This window comes from Oryx dammah, unplaced genomic scaffold (genome assembly GCF_014754425.2).
Source record: "Oryx dammah isolate SB20612 unplaced genomic scaffold, SCBI_Odam_1.1 HiC_scaffold_10, whole genome shotgun sequence".
Lineage (NCBI taxonomy): Eukaryota > Metazoa > Chordata > Mammalia > Artiodactyla > Bovidae > Oryx > Oryx dammah.
Genome location: NW_024070194.1, coordinates 31,269,378 through 31,292,509, shown reverse-complemented (window position 1 = coordinate 31,292,509; position 23,132 = coordinate 31,269,378). Strand labels below are relative to the sequence as shown.

General features: G+C 49.7%; 3 protein-coding genes across 13 annotated transcripts in view; all 3 read left to right on the top strand.

The window, feature by feature from the left end:
- The first annotated feature begins 425 nt into the window (after window positions 1-425).
- On the top strand, window positions 426-10,223 carry LZTS3 (leucine zipper tumor suppressor family member 3). 5 transcript variants are annotated; one of them, XM_040247824.1, is made up of 5 exons: window positions 426-547; window positions 4,881-5,100; window positions 5,647-6,117; window positions 6,454-7,320; window positions 7,653-10,223. In XM_040247824.1, exons 3-5 carry the CDS (start codon window positions 5,665-5,667, stop codon window positions 8,349-8,351), a joined length of 2,019 nt encoding a protein of 672 aa, XP_040103758.1. In that variant the 5' UTR covers window positions 426-547; window positions 4,881-5,100; window positions 5,647-5,664; the 3' UTR covers window positions 8,352-10,223. The 5 variants fall into 5 exon arrangements, with proteins under 5 accessions (XP_040103758.1, XP_040103760.1, XP_040103761.1 ...); XM_040247826.1 differs by having other exon boundaries at window positions 456-547; window positions 4,881-5,059; XM_040247827.1 differs by having other exon boundaries at window positions 456-547; window positions 4,881-5,062.
- A 2,265-nt stretch (window positions 10,224-12,488) lies between these two features.
- The window catches only part of UBOX5 (U-box domain containing 5), a 50,010-nt gene continuing 39,366 nt past the window's right edge, over window positions 12,489-23,132 (top strand). For 2 of the 7 annotated variants that reach the window (XM_040247819.1, XM_040247818.1), the window contains exons 1-2: window positions 12,499-12,597; window positions 14,323-14,430. The gene's annotated coding sequence lies outside the window, so the exon portion shown is untranslated. Of the gene's footprint in view, window positions 12,738-14,322; window positions 14,431-23,132 lie in introns of all 7 variants that reach the window. The other 5 variants (XM_040247823.1, XM_040247817.1, XM_040247821.1 and 2 more) reach the window with 5 other exon arrangements.
- On the top strand, window positions 12,494-22,358 carry FASTKD5 (FAST kinase domains 5). The gene is made up of 3 exons (XM_040247816.1): window positions 12,494-12,597; window positions 14,323-14,430; window positions 19,627-22,358. The coding sequence occupies exon 3, from the start codon at window positions 19,664-19,666 to the stop codon at window positions 22,106-22,108; it is 2,445 nt and encodes an 814-aa protein (XP_040103750.1). The 5' UTR covers window positions 12,494-12,597; window positions 14,323-14,430; window positions 19,627-19,663; the 3' UTR covers window positions 22,109-22,358.

Below are 23,132 nucleotides of genomic sequence, written 5' to 3'. Positions count from 1 at the left end.
TAAGGTCTCAAGGTGTCCGCTGGGAAGCCGCGTCCCGAAAAGCGGGAGCGAGAGAGGAATAGGGCGCGAGGCTCGGCGTCTAGAGCCCCTTCCCCAACTCAGAGGAGTTGCTCCTTGTCGCCAAAGATGTGGGGTTCAAGAAGGGTCTGTCCTATTGCATTTAAGAGGAGAGACTGGGGGGCTGAGCCCAAGAGTATAGAGGGTTAACATGGAGTGTGCAGAGGGCTCGGGGCCGGCTTAGAGCGCCCCGAATGCGGGTGGGTGAACTAGAGGTGTCCCACGCGCGGGCCAGGGCGCAGCTATAAAGGGGTTAAGGCACTGGGCCCCTCCTCAGCCCAGGGATTGGCGAGCTTGGGGGGCGTGGCTGGAGGGCGGACCTACGTTTGCCGCAGCCGCGGGTGGGCGGGGCCCGGGCGGGGAGCGGGAGGGGCGCGGAGCGCAGCCGGGCCCGCGCCTCGCGCCCCGCCGGGCGGGCTTCTGGCCGCGCCAGCGAGCCGGTCCGGCGGCGCCAGCGCCGAAGACACCGCGCCGGACCCTGAGGCAGAGAGTAAGTGAGGCAGACCCACCGCGGCGCCCCTCTCGACTCCGACCTTTCGCCTTGCCCACTACACCGCGAGGCTCGTTCGGTCGGACCCGGAGCTGGGGAGGGGGAGCGTCCCACTGCTGGGATCCCAGGGATGAAGGGAGTGGAGATGAGGCCGATGATGTCATGGATGCTTCGCAGGGCCTGGGGGAAGGTGGCGGCCGGAGGGGGTGCGGCCCGGATTATGTCACCTCTTCCCTCTGCGCCCCGCCCCCCCGGGCCACACGCGTTGGTGAGGAGCTCCAGGAGGTGCAGGAGGGATTTCTCCCACCGCAGAGATCCCCCCGGACACCTCCTCAGGGTGGCCTGTGACTGGGGTCTCTATCTTTTGGCGCTGCGGGCCGTGGGGGCGAACACCCACCCCCTGCCACCACCCCCCACTCCCGTGTGGGAGGCTCGTGCGCGCGCGCGTGTGTGATCGGGGTGTGTGTGGAGGGGGGCGCTGTCAGCCCCCTCAGTCCTGAAATACGGGATTTATCAGAGCCAGGATCTAGGGGATCGGCCCCTTCCCCCTTTGTCGCCAAGAGAAGATGAATCTCCCTCACACATCCCAACCAAGAAGTTCTGGAGACCTCTGCACCGCCCTCCCCCAAAGCCCCACAGTGCCCCTAATACCTTTTCTCCCTCAGTCCTTCTTCCTGGAAGCCCATCCTGATTTTCCTATCGGGATTCATTGCCTCTTTGCATTGCTTATAACTAGCATTCTCCCACATGCATTCTCTCTGCATCTCCTCCGAATCAGGGCACAGAGACCCCAAGATTCTGTGGCCTGTTCCCCTCCTGGGGGCACCCACAGACCAGCCCCAGAATGAAATTTCCCTGGAGTGGCCTGAACCAAGTGCTCCAGGAGCCCTCCCCCTGGGTAGATCAGGGATGCTGTCCTGGGAGGCAGTATTTGGGTTGATTCTTAAAGGGTGCAGAAGGCACAGAGAGCTGGGAAGAGATTTTGTGTAGTGTGGAGAGGGACTCAGGTCAAGGGAAATAGGATGAGCAGCAGGAGAGTCCTTGGGGGCCCTGCTGCAAGCTGTGGTTCTGAGGGCTGAGAGGAATGCCAGGCATCTACCCATAATACATTCAATTCTTAAGATTCCTGTAAGGTAGGTGTGAGAACTCAAAGTGGAATAACCTGCATGCAATTCCACCCCTCATCAGTTGAACTGGGATTTCCGCTTGGAGCTGATACCTCCATAAGTGTCTATATTGCACCTGGTGCAAAAGAATTTGGGCAAGGCATGGACAAGATCGGCTTTGTCCTTTAGAAACAGTCTCTTAGTAGCTGCACAGGGGAGGGAGTGCAGAACAAGAAAGGGCAGTGAGAAGCCCCTGGCAAGGATGCTGGCAGGAGGGGCTACTAAGATCTTTAAGGGGTGAATGGGCTGAGCTTGTGGCTCTGAGACCCCAGGGGAAGGGTATAGTGTTACTAGCTTTGGGAGGGACACACATGTGGAGGGGCTGGTTGGTCACTATAGGATGGAAGGACCTGCCCATCTAACTCCCAGGTATAGTCTATTTGCCCCCTTCGTGACCACTAATACTGTGTGTAATGTCCCAGGCAGTGAGGGTGGATAGGACAGAAATAGAGGCAGACTCAGGCAATAGGCTGTCATCCCAGGTTGTTGAGCTAATGCCGTGAGGTTGTCTGCAGACCATACTCAGCTACCTGGGCTAGTTCAGGACCTTGACCCACAAATGAAGCTCAAACCCTTCCTCTGGACTCAGTTTCTGCCTATCAGGGAGATATATGCCCTTCCTTGTCTTGCCAGTCCCTGCTGGAGATTTGTGGAAAGAAGTTGCAGCAGTCTGAGCTTGGGAGAGGCAAGGGGCAGAGAACACTTGCATAGGGTTGATGGTAATAGGTTAGAATTATAAGAAGCTTTTCAAGGAGTGAGGCTCCAAGGAGAGTTGCAGTGGGTTGGTAGTCAATGATTCCCAGAGAAAGACCACAAGGATAGGAGGCTCAGGAAACAGTTTTGGGACCTCATTTCCATCCATCCAGGACTCTGGGCACCCAGGCCTTCAGGGGACCACACACAATCCAGGGAAACCGTAGGGCAGGGTAGCATATGATCAGCCCCAATCTATGGTCACCGTCTCCTTTCCTGGATCTCAGGGAAGGTAGTCTTGCATATTTGTACTGCACCTTACAGTTTGCGAAGCACCTTCCTAAACATTATCCTCTCACTTTCATGACCTGAGGTTTGCTCCTGCCCACACCCAGGCTTCTGGTGGAACCCCCTTCCCTAGTTTTCTCATCTCACTATCGACACCTTCTTTTAGCATATAACCACACTCAGGTTTCTACCATGTTAAATTCTAAAATTAGAAAAGAGCCCTTGGATTCCAAACCACCTTAAATTACTGCCTTCTCAAAAGAGAAGGGAACTCTTTCCCTCCAGACCCCCACCTTCCCCCACTCCTGTAGTCTGGCTCTGCTTTGCACCACTTTCCCAAAATCATTCTCTCATAGGCACCAGTGATGTTTCCACCTGCCAAATTCAGGGCACCCTCTCCAATCCCAGTTTTATGAATAAGCCCCTTTGTTAACTCCAGGAGTGCCCCTACCTTCTTGAAGCGTACTCCATCTTGGTCTTCAGGGCCTGCCTTCTCCTGGTCTTCTTCCTGCTCTAACTTCTCCACCCAGGCTTTGAGGGCTCTGCCACTGGAGCTCCATGCTGGAGCCCACCCACATCACGCTTGAACGCTCATGACCTAAGTCTCTCTTTGTATCTGATACCTGAGAGATCTCTTTCTCTGGTCTTCCTCAAAGCACCCATTTCCCCACACATTCTCCTGTCATGTTAAGGGTGTCATACCCGTTCTGGTGTCCCAGTCCAGACGCCTCCCTTGCCCCACCCCTGGACCCCATCTGTATGATGTTTTGTCAGTTCTTCGTCCCTGACCAGATCTTCCCACTGTTTCTAAGCCTCAGAACACCCAGCCTTCACCCTTTTGACTCCCCAGCTGCTCCCTACACTGCATCCAGAGATGGCAAGAGAAGGGAATCATGTTTAGGATGGGAGGGGGATATTATATCTCCATATTTCTGTTCATTATCAGTGAGCACAGCATCAAGATTTTGGCAGCATCACCTAGGGCACCAGATGAAAGTAAGCACTCACTTTCACCTGCACTTGCACTTTGATTGGACCCTCTCTTGCTCAGCCTTGTGGGATGTGTGGAAGAGATTAGCTTAAGGAAAGAAGGTGGTAAATGCCTGTTCTCCACACCTGGGGTGGGGGTGGGGGCGGGGAGATGCTGGTAGAATGGAATTTTACAAAAGTGGTGAGGACTGGTTTGTGGGAGTTTTCCAACCACCTCGGGCTGTAATTCCAGGTGTGGCTAGAAGACACCTGAAAGGCAAGAGTTTGGTTCCCCTGGTCTGGGACCCGATAGCCTCAACACAGCATTAGAAGTGGGCATCTGGGTAGAAGACAGAAACAGCACACAAGGGGCCCAGGACTGCCACCTGTACCCCTTCATCTTAGCAGACAAGGAAGACAGGGTTTAAAGGACTGAAGGGCGCCCCCTGCCACTTTTGGCACTTGTATTTGAGCGTCTGCTCGCGGCCGGCACTGCCTGCAGCCCCTGCCCGGCTGAATATGAGGATCTCTGGGGCAGGTGTTCCTTTGGTGCGGACTTGAGACAAAGGAACCAGGAAGCAGGGCCTTCCAGAGCACAGGTAACCCGAGGCCCCGCTCCCCACTGCTTCTGTGGGCCAACCTTGGGGGAGGGGGACGCACGCCCACAGAAGGGCTCCGAGGAATTCTCGGTGAACTGAGCAGGGTCAAGGTCCACAAGGAGCAGGGGAGGGGAGTAATCCAGGAAGTCTTCCCGAAGGCAGTGAATTCTTGGAGGGGTTCTGCAGGCACGGAATCCTGGGCGCCGCTGGGCGCCGAGGCTCCGCCCCTGCCCCCGCCCACCTGTGGGAACCGCAGGCCGGGAGGGAGGCACGGCAGGCGTCCTCCGCAGCCAGCGCTGCGTCCTCTGCCCCGGCTTCAACCAGCTCCGGGGCCTCTGCCGAGGTACTGACCATGGGGAGGGAGCCCTCTCGTGCCAGACCCCCATGCGTGCAAGTTGGGAAGACCTCTGGGAGGGCCCCCTGCTACACGCTGCAACCGCGGTCCCCGGCCGTCCGCGAGGGGCGGCGCATGTCCTAGGTGGCCCAGATGCGCGCCGCCCAGGCAGCTACCGCCCACCCTACCCCCAATACCTCCATCCTGTCCCACGCCCGCTGCCCTGGGGTTCCTGGCACGCGGCAGCTCTGCGAGGTAGGTCCTCCATTCCTCCCATTTCGCAGAGGAGAAAACTGCAGTCCGGGATGGCTCAGTCGGCCGGTCCAAAGTCGCGTAGCTGGTTCGTGCCGAGCTGCGAGAGTGAGGCACATGGCCCCTGCAGACCGGGCCTCGGAGGGTCCCAGGCTTGAGGCCCCATCGGCCCCCCACCCCCTTGGAGAGGCAAGGAGAGGATCCTGCGCCGGTAGTGAGCCTCCACTTCTGTCCTTGACTGCAACACCCTAGGTTAGGGGACCGGGAAGGACTCCCATCCACAATTTTTGGATAGGGGTGGGCTTCCCTCCCTTAAGTTCTGAGGTCCCCTATTGAATTCAGGTACCGCTGTCCCCTTCCAAACCCATCTTCCCAGCCCATGAGGTTGGGATATAGGAGTCCAGACCCAGAGTAAAGGATACCTGAGTTCTGAGGTTGCAGAGAAGAATTGGGGGGGGGGGTGGGTCACTGAGTCTGGGGGCAGACCCATGAAGAAGCTGGGTCTGAGGTGGGAGTTGAAGAGTGGAATACTGAGTATAGCTGGCAAAGCTAGGAGGGTAGGTGTATGGTCCCCAGGGCTTGGGCTTTGTCGGGTGTACAACGGGCAACCCCTGTTACCACGTTGTCCTTACTTCCTCAGCCCCATTCCTTTACCTTGACTGTCTGGGGACTCCTGGGCCCACTATAAGGAAGGGAACACCGAAAGGCAGGTTCAGCTGGTGCTGGGTCAGGCTTGGATGGGGTGGTGGGAGTGGGGGTGGGACTGACCTCTCTCTGCTTTCCTACTTGTGCCCACAGTGCCCCCCTGGCTTAGTCATGGCGAAGCTGGAGACATTGCCTGTGCGTGCTGACCCAGGGCGAGATCCCCTCCTGGCCTTCGCCCCTCGGCCCTCTGAGCTCGGACCCCCAGACCCTCGCCTGGCCATGGGCAGTGTGGGCAGTGGAGTGGCCCACACCCAGGAGTTTGCCATGAAAAGTGTGGGCACCCGCACGGGGGGTGGGGGCAGCCAGGGCAGTTTCCCTGGTCCCCGTGGCAGTGGGGTCAGCAGGGAGAGGCCAGGCCGCTACCCCTCAGAGGACAAGGCTCTCGCCAATTCACTCTACCTCAATGGCGAGCTACGGGGCAGCGACCACACGGACGTCTGTGGCAACGTGGTGGGCAGCAGCGGCGGCAGCAGCAGCAGTGGCGGCAGTGATAAGGCCCCCCCACAGTATCGTGAGCCCAGCCACCCGCCCAAGCTCCTGGCCACCTCTGGCAAGCTAGACCAGGTCAGTCCTCAAGGCCTTTTTCTGGGAATAGGCAGCAACCCAGAGAAGAGGGTGCGATGGGCCTTCTTGGATGTTTTTGAGCTTTAGGGACTGAGATAGAAGCTGGATTGGGGAGCCTTGGGGGTCAAGTCCAGCTGGTGGGCCTTGGGCAGAGAATTGGCTGTGAGGGGGCAGGTGGTGGACATAAGGTAAGACTCCAGCCAGGAGAGACTCCCAGGATGGAGGTCCAATGGGGGTGGAGGTGGGGCTGGACAAGTCTAGATCAGAGGGAAGAGAATGGGGCCAAGGCTAAGGCCCCATCCTGATGCCCACTTCCTCTTCCTTGCTTTTGTGCAGTGCTCAGAGCCGCTAGTTCGGCCTTCGGCCTTCAAGCCTGTTGTACCCAAGAACTTCCACTCCATGCAGAACTTGTGCCCCCCACAGACCAACGGGACCCCTGAGGGACGACAGGGCCCTGGTGGCCTCAAGGGTGGACTGGACAAGTCTCGGACCATGACCCCAGCGGGTGGGGGTGGGAGCGGCCTCTCAGACTCAGGCCGGAACTCACTCACAAGCCTGCCCACCTACAGTTCCAGCTATAGCCAGCACCTGGCGCCCCTCAGTGCCTCCACCAGCCACATCAACCGCATTGGCACTGCCAGCTATGGTAGTAGCAGTGGTGGTGGCAGCAGTGGTGGTGGGTCGGGCTACCAGGACCTGGCAACGTCCGACAGTGGGCGGGCCTCCAGCAAGAGTGGGTCATCCTCATCCATGGGGCGACCAGGTCACCTGGGATCAGGGGAGGGTGGAGGAGGAGGCCTGCCGTTTGCGGCCTGCTCACCACCTTCGCCCAGTGCTCTGATCCAGGAGCTAGAGGAGCGGCTGTGGGAGAAGGAGCAGGAGGTGGCAGCTCTGCGGCGTAGCCTGGAGCAGAGTGAGGCGGCAGTGGCTCAGGTGCTGGAGGAGCGTCAGAAGGCCTGGGAGCGTGAGCTGGCTGAGCTGCGGCAGGGCTGCAGTGGCAAGCTGCAGCAGGTGGCCCGGCGTGCCCAGCGCGCCCAGCAAGGCCTGCAGCTACAGGTGCTGCGGCTGCAGCAGGACAAGAAGCAGCTACAGGAGGAGGCAGCCCGGCTGATGCGGCAGCGGGAAGAGCTTGAGGACAAGGTTGCCGCCTGCCAGAAGGAACAGGCCGACTTCCTGCCCCGGATGGAGGAAACTAAGTGGGAGGTGCAGACTGGGGCGTGGGCATCTCCCTGTGTCCCCTTCTTCTGTCTCTCTGGAGAAAACCAGAGTAGCAGCCCACAGCTATCGCAAGGGGAGTGAAGATTGTGGCCGCATCAGTTGGCAGTGTCTGTGAGGACCAGAGCAGTCCCAAGCCCTGAGAGATTAGCCATGTCGTCCTGAGTCTGAGGAGGGGTTGCATTGTTATTTCTGCCCTGATGAGCTGACCCTGAGCCCTGGGGCAGCTTGATGCCCTGGGGCTGGATATGGGGGCTAGAGTGGGGGTAAGCAGAGTTCTCCTTTCCCCCTGACTTCTCTTCTCATCTGCCCCTGCCCAGGTATGCCAGAAGGCTGGAGAGATTTCCCTTCTGAAGCAGCAGCTGAAGGACTCGCAGGCGGACGTGTCCCAGAAGCTGAATGAGATTGTTGGGCTGCGCTCACAGCTGCGGGAGGGCCGGGCCTCCCTGCGGGAGAAGGAGGAGCAGCTGCTCAGCCTGAGGGACTCCTTCAGCAGCAAACAGGCCAGCCTGGAGCTGGGTGAGGCAGAGCTGCCCTCTGCCTGCCTCAAGCCGGCGCTGACCCCAGTGGACCCGGCTGAGCCACAGGATGCACTGGCCACCTGCGAGAGCGATGAGGCTAAGATGCGCCGTCAGGCTGGGGTGGCTGCTGCCGCCTCCTTGGTTTCCTTGGATGGGGAGGTGGATGCTGGTGGGGAGAGTGGGACGCGGGCCCTGCGGCGGGAGGTGGGGCGGCTGCAGGCTGAGCTGGCAGCTGAGCGGCGAGCCCGGGAGCGCCAGGGTGCCAGCTTTGCAGAGGAGCGCCGAGTGTGGCTGGAGGAAAAGGAGAAGGTCATCGAGTACCAGAAGCAGCTGCAGCTGAGTTACGTCGAGATGTACCAGCGCAACCAGCAGCTAGAGCGGCGGCTGCGAGAGCGAGGGGCTGTGGGAGGTGCCAGCACACCTACACCCCAACATGGGGAGGAGAAGAAAGCCTGGACCCCCTCCCGCCTTGAGCGCATCGAGTCCACAGAAATATAAGCCCATACCTGGGCATGTGGCCTTTTGACAAGTACCAGTCAAAGGCCAGAGTCCCCAGTATCCTCTTCCCTGCCATCTCTTTTCCCCATTTCCCCTGAATCCCCAGACCAAAGAGGTTCTCAAAGCAGCTGTGACCAGGCCCCTCCCCTCCCCTCACTGGGTGCCTCCCAGCTCTACCACTGCCCCACTAGGCAGCCCACTCAACCCTCCTCCCAAGGAGGAAATAGGGGGAGGGCAGAGTGAATGGGGCTGAGGGCCCAGGCAGCAGGGGAACTCGGGCTCCTTTTCTTGGCACTCCCTTGTTGGAGAGGTGGCAGGCCTTGCAGAGCCACGAGGTGCCCAGCCCCTTGGTGGGTCTGGGCTGCTACTGTCGGCCACCCTGTGTCCAGAGATGCTCTCTGTACCAATCTCCTAGGCCATGTAGCCTGAGGGGGACTGTGGGGGGTCTGCCAAAGCTGATACTCTGGGCTCCTGGCCTCCCTCTTTCCTGCACTTTTCTCCCTCCCTGGGCAGATTGGCAGGACAAGTGGGAGCAGATGGCCTGCCTGCAGTTGAGAGGGCTACCTGCCTAGCCCCTCCCTGCCAAGGTCTCTACAGCCTGGGCTAGTCCTGAGTGTGTATCTGTATGTGTATGTTGGAGGAGGTAAGGGCTGAGGCTGAAGGCTCGGTACCCAGGGAAGTTCTGCTATCCTGTTCTTGGAAAGGGTCACCTGGAGGCTTCTTAGCTCTACCCTCACCCCTCTGACCAGGATCCTGTAGGACAACAGCCCCATTTGCTTGGCTGACCCCACACCCAGGGCCACTATCCAGCTCTAACTACAGTTATTAAGTGCCACCTGCCTCTCAGGCACTCCCCTCATCGAATTTCTGAGGTCCTATGAGTGTCTGTGATGTCTTCTTATGTCTTCCCACTTGATTCCCTCAGCCACCTTCTGCTTTCGTGCTCAGCCTACTGCTTTCATGCTCAGAACATCATTGTCCTAGGCCACCTCTTCCCCTAAACCTCACCTTTTCTTCCAGTAGAAAACTCTGCTTGATCTTTGGTGCACTGCCCACTTCCTAGCTCCTTTGGGCCCAAGCCTGAGCCCAAGGCCCTTGTTTTGGGGGGTGGGGGGGTAACTATGATTGCTCTTGAAGAGCAAGGCTGAACTGAGAGAATCACTGACCCCTGGGTCCAAGAGGCCTGAGGTAGCCCAGTGTTTGCCCAGGGTAGTCCTGGCATGGCCATTAGTGGGGGTTGGGGCAGCCAGTCACTTCCTCCTCTGGGGGCCCTCTTAGAGTCCATCTCCCAAAATAAGAAGGGAAAGGCAAATTTCTAACACACCAGCAATAAAAACGGAGGAGGTTTGGCCCTCGGCCCTTGTATTTTTCTTTTAACTCTCTCCTTCCCACCCCCAAGACTGGGTTTGTGGGGCAGGCTGGAGGGAGCTGGCAACTACTGTGAGCAATCCCCTGACCCCTGACCAGCCTCCTCTCATGACTGGTGACTGTTTAACGAGCTGTGCACCCCACACACAAACAGGAGTGCCCTTGTGGCCTCTGTTCTGCACAGCCCCTTCTGGTGCCCCTTACCAGTTCTCTGAGCTGGGTGGGGGGCTGTCCTGGCAATCACTGCCTATTCCACTCACCCTTCATTGCACTGGCCCCAGAACCTGGGCCTGGGCCAGAGGGGCAGGAGGAAGAGGAGGCATTAGTATGAAAAAAAAAAATTAAAAAGTAGAAAAAAATATGAACAGACTCAGCTTTGGGATTTCCAACCACAAAAGAAATTATATATAAATATATATAAATATATATCTCTACCATATGTGATGGAAAGACTTCGTTTTCTTTTCCCAAAGAAATAAAATGGAGAAAGCCTCTTGAGTGGCATTCTTCTGGCATGCTTGTGTCTTTGCAGGTGTGGGAGGTGAGGCTGGGTGAGGGGAGTGTGGAGGGCAAAGCTGGAATAAACACTCCAGAGGAGGCATGAGACCGGAGGTGCTCAAGGGGCCACGCCAGGAGGCTGGATCAAAGACCAATCTCCTCCATGTTGTCCAGGAAGAGTAGTGCTCTCACTTTGCTGCTTGAAGGGGCTTTCTCTTCAGTTCAGACTGTTGGCAAAAGGGTTTCAAGCTAGTTCCAGCTCAGAACTTGGATACTAGACTGTTGGTCAGAAGGAAAGTGACGCAGGACAGTCGGTAGCATTCTGATTAGCCGAAGTGTGAGGGCAGAACACATAGATATGAAGGCTGAGGATCAGTTTGTAATTAATGGTGTGGCTCCAAAGGCAGAAGGGACCCACGTGTGCTTCAAGTGCTTCAAGCATGTTTATAATTCCTTCGGTTGGGCTCACAAAGCTCCTCAATTAAGAATGTGCTGCTGCTGCTGCTAAGTCGCTTCAGTCGTGTCCGACTCTGCGACCCCATAGACGGCCTCCTGCCAGGCTCCTCCGTCCCTGGGATTCTCCAGGCAAGAACACTGGAGTAGGTTGCCATTTCCTTCTCCAATGTATGAAAGTGAAAAGTGAAAGTGAAGTCACTCAGTCGTGTCCACTCTTAGCGACCTCATAGACTGCAGCCTACCAAGCTCCTCCGTCCATGGGATTTTCCAGGCAAGAGTACTGGAGTGGGGTGCCATTGCCTTCTCCGTACTCTGCCACAAATAACACAACCTGATTTACAGGACCCCAAACACTGGTTTATTTTTCTTCATCTGACACAGTCTGGACATAAGTATGCTTTAAGTGTCAGAGATGTTGGTTCATCAAGGACCTAGACTTTCCAGCCTCCTCCCATCATTTGCATGTTGTTCTCTCCATGCCACAAGGCAGCAGTCACAGGTCTGTGAAGTGACTGAGGCAGCAGCACTTTATCAAAAAAGTAAATGGTTTCCCAGAACCTTCACACCATCCTTCCCTTAAATTTTTTTTTCTTCCTTTTTTTTTTCCTTCCCTTTAAATTTTGTGGGCTGGAACTGAGTTGGATGCTCTTCCCACTTCAAGAGAGGCTGAGAAGCTGAGTATTTGGCAAAGAGGAACGGGATTGTCACAGCTGCTGAGGAGCAGTTACGGTTTATTTCATCTCCTAGGCTCGTTCTCTGGATAAGGCGATGGCACCCCACTCCAGTACTCTTGCCTGGAAAATCCCATGGACGGAGGAGCCTGGTAGGCTGCAGTCCATGGGGTCGCGAAGAGTCGGACACGACTGAGAGACTTCACTTTCACTTTTCACTCTCATGCATTGGAGAAGGAAATGGCAACCCACTCCAGTGTTCTTGCCTGGAGAATCGGGAGCCTGTTGGGCTGCCATCTATGGGGTCGCACAGAGTCGGACACGACTGAAGCGACTTAGTAGTAGCAGCAGCAGCAGCAGGCTCGTTCTCGGTTCTGCTGGCAAGGACGGTCATAATCAGCAACTCAGTGATCTGGCTTCAGTGAGAGAACCTTCTCTGAGAAGGGGTGTCAGTAGTCTAGGGCCTCAAATGCGCACCCTGAGGCAAACAGTGCGCCCCACAGAGCTCAGGAGTTGGGATGCCAGGCTTGCCCCTCGCAGTGAAGTGTCCTCCTTACACTGATTTTACCTGTCAAGATGGTGCCCTGGAGGGAGCACCATTTCTCAGGTCCCCCTCACAGCCCTTTAAAGCACCGACGAGGTGTGACCACCCTGATCAGCAGTCTCCAGTGCCTCCAAGTAAGGGCCGTCTGCTGCCAAGTCCTCCTGGAAGTCTCGAGAGTCTCTTCCCTGCCTAATTGCCCATACTCACTCAGGTGGGAGCCCCGCTACTTGAGGAGGTGGAGGATCACCCTGGCTCATCTGCCAAAGCTCTGGCCGCCTCAGCCAGCTCTTCAAATCCATTTCTCCTAACAGGTTCGTCTATCCATCACTAACCTCCTGAGAGCACTCTGTGCAGACGAGAAATCTGGCTTAGAGAATTTACAGGACTTCGCCAAGGCCATAAAAGCCTGAGTAGCGGTTTGAGATTCGAACCTGTATCTAGGCTATTCAGTGACTTCCACTGCGGGGTTTTCCTTCCGCAAGTCCTGACTCCGCAGTGACGTCTGCCTGTGGAAAAACGTCCTTGGAAAACGCTGATAGTGTCTTTTGAGCCTCGGCCGCACCCGTCATTCGATCAGCAACCGGAAGTAGCGGGCAGCTCACCGGAAGTGGGGGCTGTGAGGCCAGGGTGAAGCCGGAGAAGTCTTCGTGGTTCCGCAGCCTGCGAGAGTGGCGAGTGCTGTTGCGTCGCCCGCACTCGCCAAGCTCAGGTGAGTGACGGCGGCCGGGGAGGAGGCCGTGGCGGCGCTCCCTGCCGAGTTGGGCCGCGCTTCCAGGCCTGAGCTGCGGGCACCTATGCCAGGACCAGCTCTAGGGAGAACCTCGGATACCTGGAGTCCTGTGGCCTTTGGTAAGCGGCTTATGGCTCAGAGGGTAAAGAATCTGCCTGCAATGTAGGAGACCGGGGTTCAGTCCCTGGGTCGGGAAGATCCCCTGGAGAAGAGATTGACAACCCACCTCAGTATTTTTGCCTAGAGAATTACATGGACAGAGGAGCCTAGCAGGCTACAGTCCATGGGGTCGCAAAGAGTCGGACAGGTCTAAACGACTACCACTACCACTTCTTACTTGTACCTTGATTTTTCCTCTGTGAGACGAATAACAGTACTTGTTTCACAGGGCTTTTGTGAGAACGTAATGAAATATTTTGCCACTCCTCTTATCCCACTTCAGTGTATGCGATTCACCTGGAAATTTGGAGATTCGGAGTCTGTAAGTCTGGGGTGGGGCCCGAGATTCTGCGTTTCTCACCATTTTCCAGGTGAGGTTGATGCTGCTCCTCCGCAGGCTGCGCTTTGAGTAGCAAGGCCCTGCGGCATTTGCTTAGTACCTGGGACAGGTTGAGTCTTCAGTAAATAACAATACGAGATATATAACCCCCCCCTTTTTTTTAAACAGATAATTTCCGGTTGCACAGCCTAAGGATATTATGGTTATCTCCCTCCGTCTTTTTATATCCGGGGATAAGAAGAATAATTGCCATTTTTCTTTCTGTACAAATCATGACACAGCTCTTCTCTCCTAACTCAGGGAGCTTTGGGGCCTCTCCATACCAGTTATATTCATGGGCCTCCTCAGGTGATGCTTCATTGCCCACTTAGTGCAGACTCTTGGAGGTTCTTCATCCTGTGGAGTTGGAGCCAAGTGCTTTAACACCACCATGGCTAACCTCTGTACTTTAGTCATTTGTTGCTGCTGGAATCTGAATTTATGTTTTCTGTACTTTACTCACATTCCGTGAGTCGCCTAGATTTTGTGACTCAGTGCTCTGAATGGCCTTAGGCAAGCTCTGGGATGGATTTGCTACTGCCTAGTAGACCAGAATAAAATTGAAAAACTCCATGCTACATAATACAGCTGAGAGAGCAAGGCATTTGGCCGTTATACCGACCTAATTTAATTTGTCAGTATGGTTTTCTTCCCTGTTCATCAGTTTATATTTTCAAGTCCCCAGTAAGGCCTTATCATTCACCATGCAAATAAGTACACTTTCATACCAAAGAATTCTGATGTTTCCTCTTCACTTTTCTGAAATACCATACTATGCAGTCTTGAAAATATAGGAAAACTGATAAAATCAAATATTTGGTTGTGCTAAAAGTGATAGGTACTTGAACTGTTTATTTGGAAATGTTTTCAAATGATTGTGGATGCAGATAGTTTACCTGTCGGGATTTTGTCAATCCTCTCGTAGACTCTAGCGCCGAGAGAAAGTCAGTTTTTTGTTTTTTTTAATTCTCAGGGCTACTCAACACATTATTTGATAAGACAAAAGTAGAGTTTGAAGTATCCATTTATTTGTGGTAATTTTAGAATTTTATCAGGACATAAGTGGGTTAAATTTTTCTAGCAAAAGAATCAAATCAGAATTAAGAGATGAGATCTGGTATCTGGTAAATTGAATATGCTGAGGGTGTCATATACTTAATCTACAGTTAGCATGGCTGCCTTCCTCCGCCTGGCTCCCCTCCTCTAACTTCTGGACTGTAGTTTAAAACGAAGCTATTCGGCCTTGCTCAGACCTGTACCTGGAAGGTGGAAAGGTAAGATTTCTCGCTCTTGTGAAATCACATCATTCAGGGTGGTTTGGGCAGTGTCTTTCAGAACAGCTGTGGTTGGTCTAGTGGTGTCTGAGGCTCCACTCTGGTTCTTTAGGACCCCTAAAGAGGAGATGGGGAGGGGAGTATCCTTGGGGCATTTACGCTAAGAAAGGGACTTTGTGAAATGATGTCACATAAATTTGAACCTTTAGCGGAGACATGAGTTAACCAGTTGGGCATCTCTTAGTGTTCTCTTTCCAGCTTTCTTATGGATTCTTTGGGAACCCTTAAATAAGGAGGAACTAATTCTCCTCTGTGTTTGTCTCCATCTAGGCAAAACATCCTGGCCTCTTTTTCTTTGAAATGCCTCTTCTCCCCACTCTTCTGCTTTATTGATTCTATATCTTCCTTGTGTTTCTTCCCTTCCCTTCTCTACACTACTTAATACTCACCTTCTAAAGTGGATGTATTTCATTTCTGTATATGTAGATATAGTGTCTCTGCTAAAAGTTGCATGGCAGAAAAGTGAGTAGCTACTGTTTGCCATTTGCAGTTTGTGTCTGCATGGCTCTAAGATTAGTTTGTCATCATTCATTACTGGGCACCCATAGAGAAGTTCTACAGACAGTAGGAAGTGCTTGCTTGTACTGGAAATAACTTTTCAACCTTTTTCTTGAGTATTTAGTTTACTTTATCTATTCACTGGTTGTCTTCTTGAAGAACAATTTCTTGTTAGAACATCCTTTTTGTAAATTTAATTTTTTTCAAAGTTATATGTGTGCATGGCTTATATAGTTAAATTCCATGGTGGCACTGTGGTTAGGACTTGGAGCTTTCACTGTCCAGGGTGCAGGTTCAATCCCCAGTTCAGGAACTAAGATTCCATAAGCCGCATGGCGTGGCCAAAAAAAAAGCAAATAGTTTGACAGATCTTATAACACTAAATATTAATTCCATTTTTGTTCTCCAGAGACACTTTTCAACTATTGTTTCTTTTGGTATTCATTGGTGTACTCTAAATAAATAACATTTGTATTTCTATTTCTTGATTTCTAGAACATCTCTATGTCCATAAAATCTTTTCTTTGTTATGAACTTGGATGCTCTAGGTCTCATGTATTGCTGTTCAGTTTCCCTCTTTCCCACTTCCCCTCCCTTTAACCTCCCAGTATAGTTTGCTCAAAATTTTCGTTTAAATGGATATTCAAAGTTTATATTAGTAAGATTATGTAAATATTATTTACAGCTGAGCAAGGAGTGTAATATAACAATTCTTATCTTGTGCAACTTTTTTTTATTGTTTGGAGTTAATAATTTTTGTTGCTGTTATTGGCTTGATTTTCCATCTACCTATTACTTATTGGCTCAGCGGTAAAGAAGTCACCTGCCAATGCAGGAGCTGTGGGTTCGATCCCTGGGTTGGGAAGATCCTCTGGAGAAGGAAATGGCAACCCACTCCCATGTTCTTAGCTGGGAAATCCCTGGACAGAGGAGTCTGGCTGGCTACAGTCCATGAGGTTGCAAGAGAGTCGCACACAACTTAACAACTTAGTGACTAAACAACAAATTACTTGTTTATCCTCAGATTATCCATCAGAAATGTCAATCTTCTCTCCTGTGTAATATCCATCTCTTCTAGCATAAACTAGTTGCTCTTTGTGTCTACTCACAGCTGTAGTCCTGGAATCTTTATCATTATTCCTGGGGTTCCTCTTTACTTCCCTTCTATGTTGAACTGTAAATTCTGGATCCCATATCTCTCTTGCCAACTTTCACATCTTCAATTATGATAATTCTCTTTACCTTGATACTGGGGCATCTTGGAAACTCATTCCTTCATGTAGACTTTTGTCTTTGATATCTTCTTTTTGTTCTTTTTATAAGTAGTAATTACTACTGATAACTAGGATCTTAGACTGTTAAAGGTATGAGGGGCTTTTGAGCTTACCTAACCCTCCAGTTCTAACACTCCAGCTTCCTGGCACCTGGAAACCCTATAGATTATTTGGGGGTCCTCCCCCTCTTCCTGTCTGAAATCTGACTTCCCTTTTTGTCTCTCCAATACACTAGCAATGTGGGATTTGGAATCAGATAATCTTTGATGTCAAACCCCATTTTGTCCCTTAGCTGTGTAATCTTCATCAGGTTTCTTAATCTTGTGAAGACTCTTTTTCCTTATCAACAGTATGGAGGTAATAAAACCTACCTTGCAAAAAGGTAAGAATTGGAACTGATGCAGATGAAACTGCTTATTCAAGGCTTGGCACAGTGGAGACCCTAAGACAGTTGTGGCTCTTGTTCTTGTGGGATCCTAGTTCCCAGACCAGGGATCCAACATGCAACTCCTGCATTGAAAGTATGGGATCTTAATCATTGGACCACCAGGAAAGTCCCTTAGCCTGTATTTTTGCAAATCAGAAAGAGCCACATAATTCAAAACACTGGATCTATACCAGTCAAACATTGATGATCCAGGAAATGGTTCTTCATTTCAGGACCACATACAGTAATCTCATTAAGTAATCTTAGATAATATTAATTGAAATAACTTAAATAATGTGCTTTTAAAGTTGTATTAGTTATAAAAGTATTTGTTAAATTAATCTATGTATTCTTCTATTTAACAGTTTTAATCCTACTAAAAAGGAGAAAAAGTTAATTTGTCAAAGGTGTAGCAGAAAGTCTCCTAACAGCTATATACTTTCCTTTTATTTAGGTGTATTTTAAGTGATGTCACTTGTTCTGTTTGTTCCACTGACTCTTTGTATAAATCTTTCCATGTGTTGATGCCTGACACACACTTATTCTGTAAACCAGGTTACTCCTTCTGAAAAGACACGGATTTTCAGTTTTTTTGTTATTATAAAAAAAAATTTGTCTTTTTATTAAAGTTATTTCTTCAGATCTAGTTCTCAAGATGAGAAGGAGGACTTTGAACAATTGCTTTAGTTGGACGTTGTGCTGACCTAAATTTAGATTACAGGTTCCAAACAGGTATTCTTAAAAACCTTGTTCTGTCAACTAAAAAGTTCCGTTACTTGCTTTCTCCTTTGTTCCCACCATACCTGAGCTGCAGTATTAATTGAGATTCCGTTTTAAGGCATAAATCTTTAAGTATCATCTAATGTTAAAATGTTAAAGAAAAAAATCAGTACTATTTTCCTGATGTCTTCTAATTTTTAAAAAGTTGGCCATTTGCATTCATAGGAGTAAGCTAATGGTTTATAGCAAACTTTTTCTGTAAAGGACCAGATAATAAATATTTTATGCAAGCCATATATTCTCTGCCAGAATTACTCAACTCTGCTTTTGTAGTGAGAATGCAGCCATAGACAGCATTTAAAGCATTTAACAAATAGCCTGGCTATGTTAAAACTTTGCTTACAAAAACAGATGAGGGCTGGATTTGGGCTCCAGGCCATAGTTTGCTAACACTTGATCTATAGCATCTGGACCCACAGATTGAAACTTGGTGGGAGAATGGTCCACAGGCCACAGTATGGAACTAAGTATATAAAGATTTGGTGTGAAAGAATTCTGTTCTGGTTCACAAAGAAATTAGGAGGATACCTTCCTGCCATCCAGAGAAGCCTGTGTGGCTGTGCTACTTGAAAAAAGCCTCTAACCTGCCCTGCAGTCCTCTATTTCTTATGCTATGGGCTCTGGAAGGAAGGGACTGACAGGGGAGTTGCTTAGGCATTTCAGAAAATCATTCTGGCACCCTCAGAACCTTCATGGGATTTTCTGCATCGTCTGGTCCATATCTTGGCATCTTAGGGCTCCCTGAGATTTACTTGTGAGGCTTTGGCATTTCTCAAGCAGAAGGAGAGACAGTAAGCATTGAGAGCGAGAGTATGGCAGAGTCATTTTCATAGCCTGTCATGGTTTCTGCTGTAGAAGAAAAGTAGAACTTGTGCTGCTCTCAGGCAGAATAATCAACACCTGGCTCACTGGAAACATTGCTAATATGCCTCCTCCAGAGGAAAGCTCTGCTCTTCCCCTTGTCAGCCAGGGCAGTTGCATGAATTGGTGTTCCCTGAGCCCAGCGTTGAAATGCTCTTTGTGTCTCACCCATGAATTGATAGTTACCAGGGCCTAGGCCTTCTACCCTCCCCCACCAAAGTGCTTGAGTTTTTCGGGTTTTTTAATTTTGGGGGGGTATCTGGAGTAGCTGAATTTTTCTTTTTGATTTTTATTGGAGTACAGTTGCTTTACAATGTTGTGTTAGTTTCTGCTGTACAGCAAAGTAAATCAGTGTACATATATCCCCTCTTTTTTTAGTTTTCCTTCCTATTTAGGTCGCCACAGAGCATTGAGTAGAGTTCCCTGTGCTATACAGTAGGTTTTCATTAGTTATCTATTTTATACATAGTATTGTATATATTTCACTCCCAGTCTCCCAATTCTTTCCATCTCCCACTCCCCCCACCTTGGTATCCATAAATTTATTCTCTATGTCTGTGTCTCTGTTTTTCCTTTGCAAATAAGCCCATCTGTATGTACCATTTTTCTGTATTCCACATTATAAGTGATATATGACATTTGTTTTTCTGTTTCTGACTTACTTCACCTGTATGACTGTCTCTAGGTCTATCCACATCTCTGTAAATGGTACTATTTCATTCCTTGTGAGTGAGTTTTCAAGTTTACTTCCCAAGTCAATGACTACTCTGCAATAGTGATTCAGACTCTTGTAGGCCTTGAGAGGAGAATAGGCATCTTCTACAAGGTACAGAAGTAGCATTAAAACAACTGAATTCTGTAATCAAAAGGAGGAACGGGCGGTGGGGGGCGGTTATTGTGGGTATAATTGTGCTGATATCAAAGAGGTGGAATAGATTGCTTATTTCTGTTCTTAGCTTTCTTTTTGGAAATCTGCTTTCCTCCTTCCTGTTGGATTTTAGTGCAACAGCTGTCTCTAACTGTAAAGAAAGTCTGGCCAGAGGACAGAGGAAATTTAAACTGAGGAGCAGTCCAAAGAACTGCTCAATGGTACCCTAGGACGGGGGTTTTCCTGTGCCTTTATGCAGGGTACATGGGGTTTTTCCTTGATGTATCCTGTCTTGTGGTTTGGGCATTCACTAACATTGAACTTACTTGAGTGGACAGTGGTATCGTTTTAATCCATGTCTTATGGTGTGTAAATTTTAGTATTAAGATAGGTGGAAGCCACTTATTCTTCATCTACCCTTTTTTCAGTATCTGGCACCAATTCTGGCCCAGTCATTTGTGATCCATGGCTCTTGTGATATGCCGAAGATTTCCAGGCACTTTCTGTGGAACACCTTCCCAACCAGCTCTAATCAAGAACCATATAAACAAGAAATTGCTTGGTCAGACATATGAGGACTGTGCTCTGACTGCTAGAATGATCAGTACTGACACCAGAATGGCAGCCATTCTCCAGCTGTTAAAACCTATAAGATATTGGACATTTTGCAATCCTTTTACCTACAGTGCAACCCAAAGTGTGGCATGGTGGAATATAAGAAGCTACATGTGGCACAAAGGACAGGACTCTCCAGAAAACAGCCTCTGCCATCTTGCCAGAAAAGTTAACATTTGTAGCACCTCTGCTTCTTGGAGGATTCTGACAACCGGCAATACCCTCCCAGGTTTGGAATTCAGCAGGGCTTCTGCCTCTAAGGCCAGCACGTTGAACCTGCACTCACCCAGGGCCATGAAAATTGATGAAGAGGATATAGAAACTTTTGATTCCCTTGAAGACCCTCGAGTTTTCCTCCAGCTAAGACCAGAGTATCAGCTTCACAGCTATAACAGATCTGAGACTTGTCAACCTCTGTCAGTTTCAGAAGGTGAACTAATTTTGCACAAAGTCACCGTTTATCAAGATAATCTCCAGCCTCAAATTATTGTTGACTATTTCTGTAAGCTGAGTTCTTTGCCTGCAGAGCAACATCCTGTTTTGCTGTCCAGTACCAGCTTTGCTCTGCTCTGCCAGCTGAGTGTGAAAAACATACATCTCTTTGATGCCCCAGATCTGATCAGTATTTTGAAAGCTTTTGTCAGTTTAGGAATTCCTCATTCCCATTCTATGCTAGATGTGTTTGAAACAAACTTTTGCCATAAGGTATGGGAAATGAGTCTGGATCAACTTCTCTTGGTGGCTGACCTCTGGCGGTACTTGGGACGCAGAGTACCTCGGTTTTTAAAGATCTTTTTTAGTTATCTTAATTTGCACTGGAAAGATCTATCCTTGTCCCAGCTGACTCACTTAATTTATATTATAGGTGAAAGTCGTCAGGCACCCCAGGATCTAATGCAAAAACTGGAATCATTGATCCTCAAGTATATAGATTTGATCAATTTAGAAGAGGTTGGTTCAATCTGTTTGGGGTTTTTTAAATCGAGTAGTAGTCTCTCTGAATTTGTCATGCGGAAATTTGGAGATCTGGCTTGTGCTGACATGCAGCATCTGAGTAGTTATGCCTTAGTGAATATTCTTAAAATGTTCCGTTTCACTCATGTGGATCACGTAAACTTCATGAAGCAATTTGGACAGATTGCTCCTCAGCGAATTCCTTCCCTGGGAGTTCAGGGTGTCATGCACCTGACTCTTGCCTGCTCGGCATTACGCTTCCTGGATGAAAGGGTAATGAATGCTGTGGCTGCTTCTTTGCCTCCTAGGGTAGCATACTGTCGAAGTAAAGATGTTGCCAAGATTCTGTGGTCATTTGGAACTCTGAATTATAAGCCACCCAATGCAGAAGAGTTTTACGCTAGCCTGATAAATGAGATTCACAGAAAGATGCTTGAGTTCAATCGATACCCAGAACACCTGCTCACGTGCTTGCTGGGCCTGGCATTTTCTGAGTACTTTCCAGTAGAGCTCATAGATTTCGCTTTGAGTCCAGGGTTTGTCAGGTTAGCTCAGGAGAGAAGTAAGTTTGAGGTCACCAAGGAGCTGTATACTCTTGATGGTACAGTTGGCATTGAATGTCCAGATTACAGAGGCAATCGTCTTAGTTCTCAGCTTCAACAAGAGGGGTCAGAAATGCTATGGAATTTAGCAAGGAAGGATATGAACTCAAAACCTGAATTCCTAGAAGCTCTCTTTTTACTTGAAACCATGTTGGGTGGGCCCCAGTATGTCAAACACCATATGATTTTGCCTCATACCCGATCTTCTGATTTAGAGGTTCAGCTTGATGTTAACATGAAGCCATTACCATTTAACAGAGAAGCCATACCAATTGAAGATGTAGCCAAGTTAAGGCTTAAGCATGTGGGAGTCAGCCTTACTGATGATTTGATGAATCAGCTGCTAAAAGGGAAATCAAAAGGGCATTCCCAGGGGGAAATTGAGTCAGACAATGGGCAGCAGCCCTTGAAATTAGAGGAGGAGAGGGCTAAACCTGTGGGAGGTTCCCTTTGCAATAAGGTAGACAGATTGGGGGCCATCCCAATGGCTGGTCTATCCCCCCCGACCTGCTTGCAGGCCCCACAAGTGAAGCTGGCTATTCAGTTGACAAACAGGAACCAGTATTGCTATGGTTCCAGGGATCTGCTCGGACTGCATAATATGAAGAGGCGGCAGCTGAATCAACTTGGGTACCGTGTGGTGGAGTTATCTCACTGGGAATGGCTCCCACTACTGAAACGAACTCGCTTAGAAAAACTGGCATTTCTCCATGAGAAGGTGTTCACCTCTGCTCTCTGAAGGGCCTTCAGGGTCATTTCTACTCATAAATGCTGTAGATATGCACTGTACCAGGTGTTGTGAAACAGTTACAAAAGCCAGAATGTAGATTTGGTAATAAAATTATCTGTTGAGATTAAGTTGTACCCTGCCTGTGGCAGATAGAAGCTAGCGTACATTACTGTGAATTAATTATAACTTGGTCCAGTTGTATAAGTTGCTGCTAATTTGTACAAGTAAATAATAAACATCTTAAAATATGGTCAAAAAACTCCTTATTTTCCTTTCTGTTTACTAGCCTCATCTCATGATTGCTTTGAATTTTTAGGATAAAAGTATAGTCAGGCATTGTCTTAAAGCTAATTTTTTAAAAATGGTTTTCTTATATTTTGTTTTAAAATAAGAATCTTCTGCAGCTTATCTTGTACGTCATAGTTTTTCCCCCACGCATGTTTTCTTCACACCCTCTAGAATTAAAGTCCTTTTCATTTTCCTTTAGATTTGGTTGGTTCCTGTTTTAAAGAGCCATTTCAGAATTGGCTTAATATCTTCCCCTTAGCTCCCTCTTCTGCATTTCTACTTCTCTTGCGTAATTCTCCCTAACCCCTTTCTGAGGGATATTTTCTTCCTAAAATTGGACCTAGGAGAGTAGAATTATATGAGTGCCTGTTGGGCTAGTGGTTCCCAAATCTGATGACTAGGTAGAAGAATGTTTTTCATGGCAAGCAGCTCCAACAAGAAGGAAATGTATTACTCCCATACTAGGAAGTCTAGGGAGATTCAGGTTTCTGGTAGAGCCACAGACATAAGAAGAATGTATATATGTGAGAAACTTAATACAAGTAACTTTTATAAATGCTTGAGGTCTATGAAAAACCTTTAAAATGGACTCCTCCCACTGTTATTTAGGTTTCCCTCAAAGGTCGCTTCCCTATCCATGCTAACTACAACTGCCCCATTGGCCTGTGATCATGCTCTGTCACCCTCAGGTTTGTTTTCCCCGTTGCATTCAGCATTAACAAGTTATTCTTTATTTATTTATTGA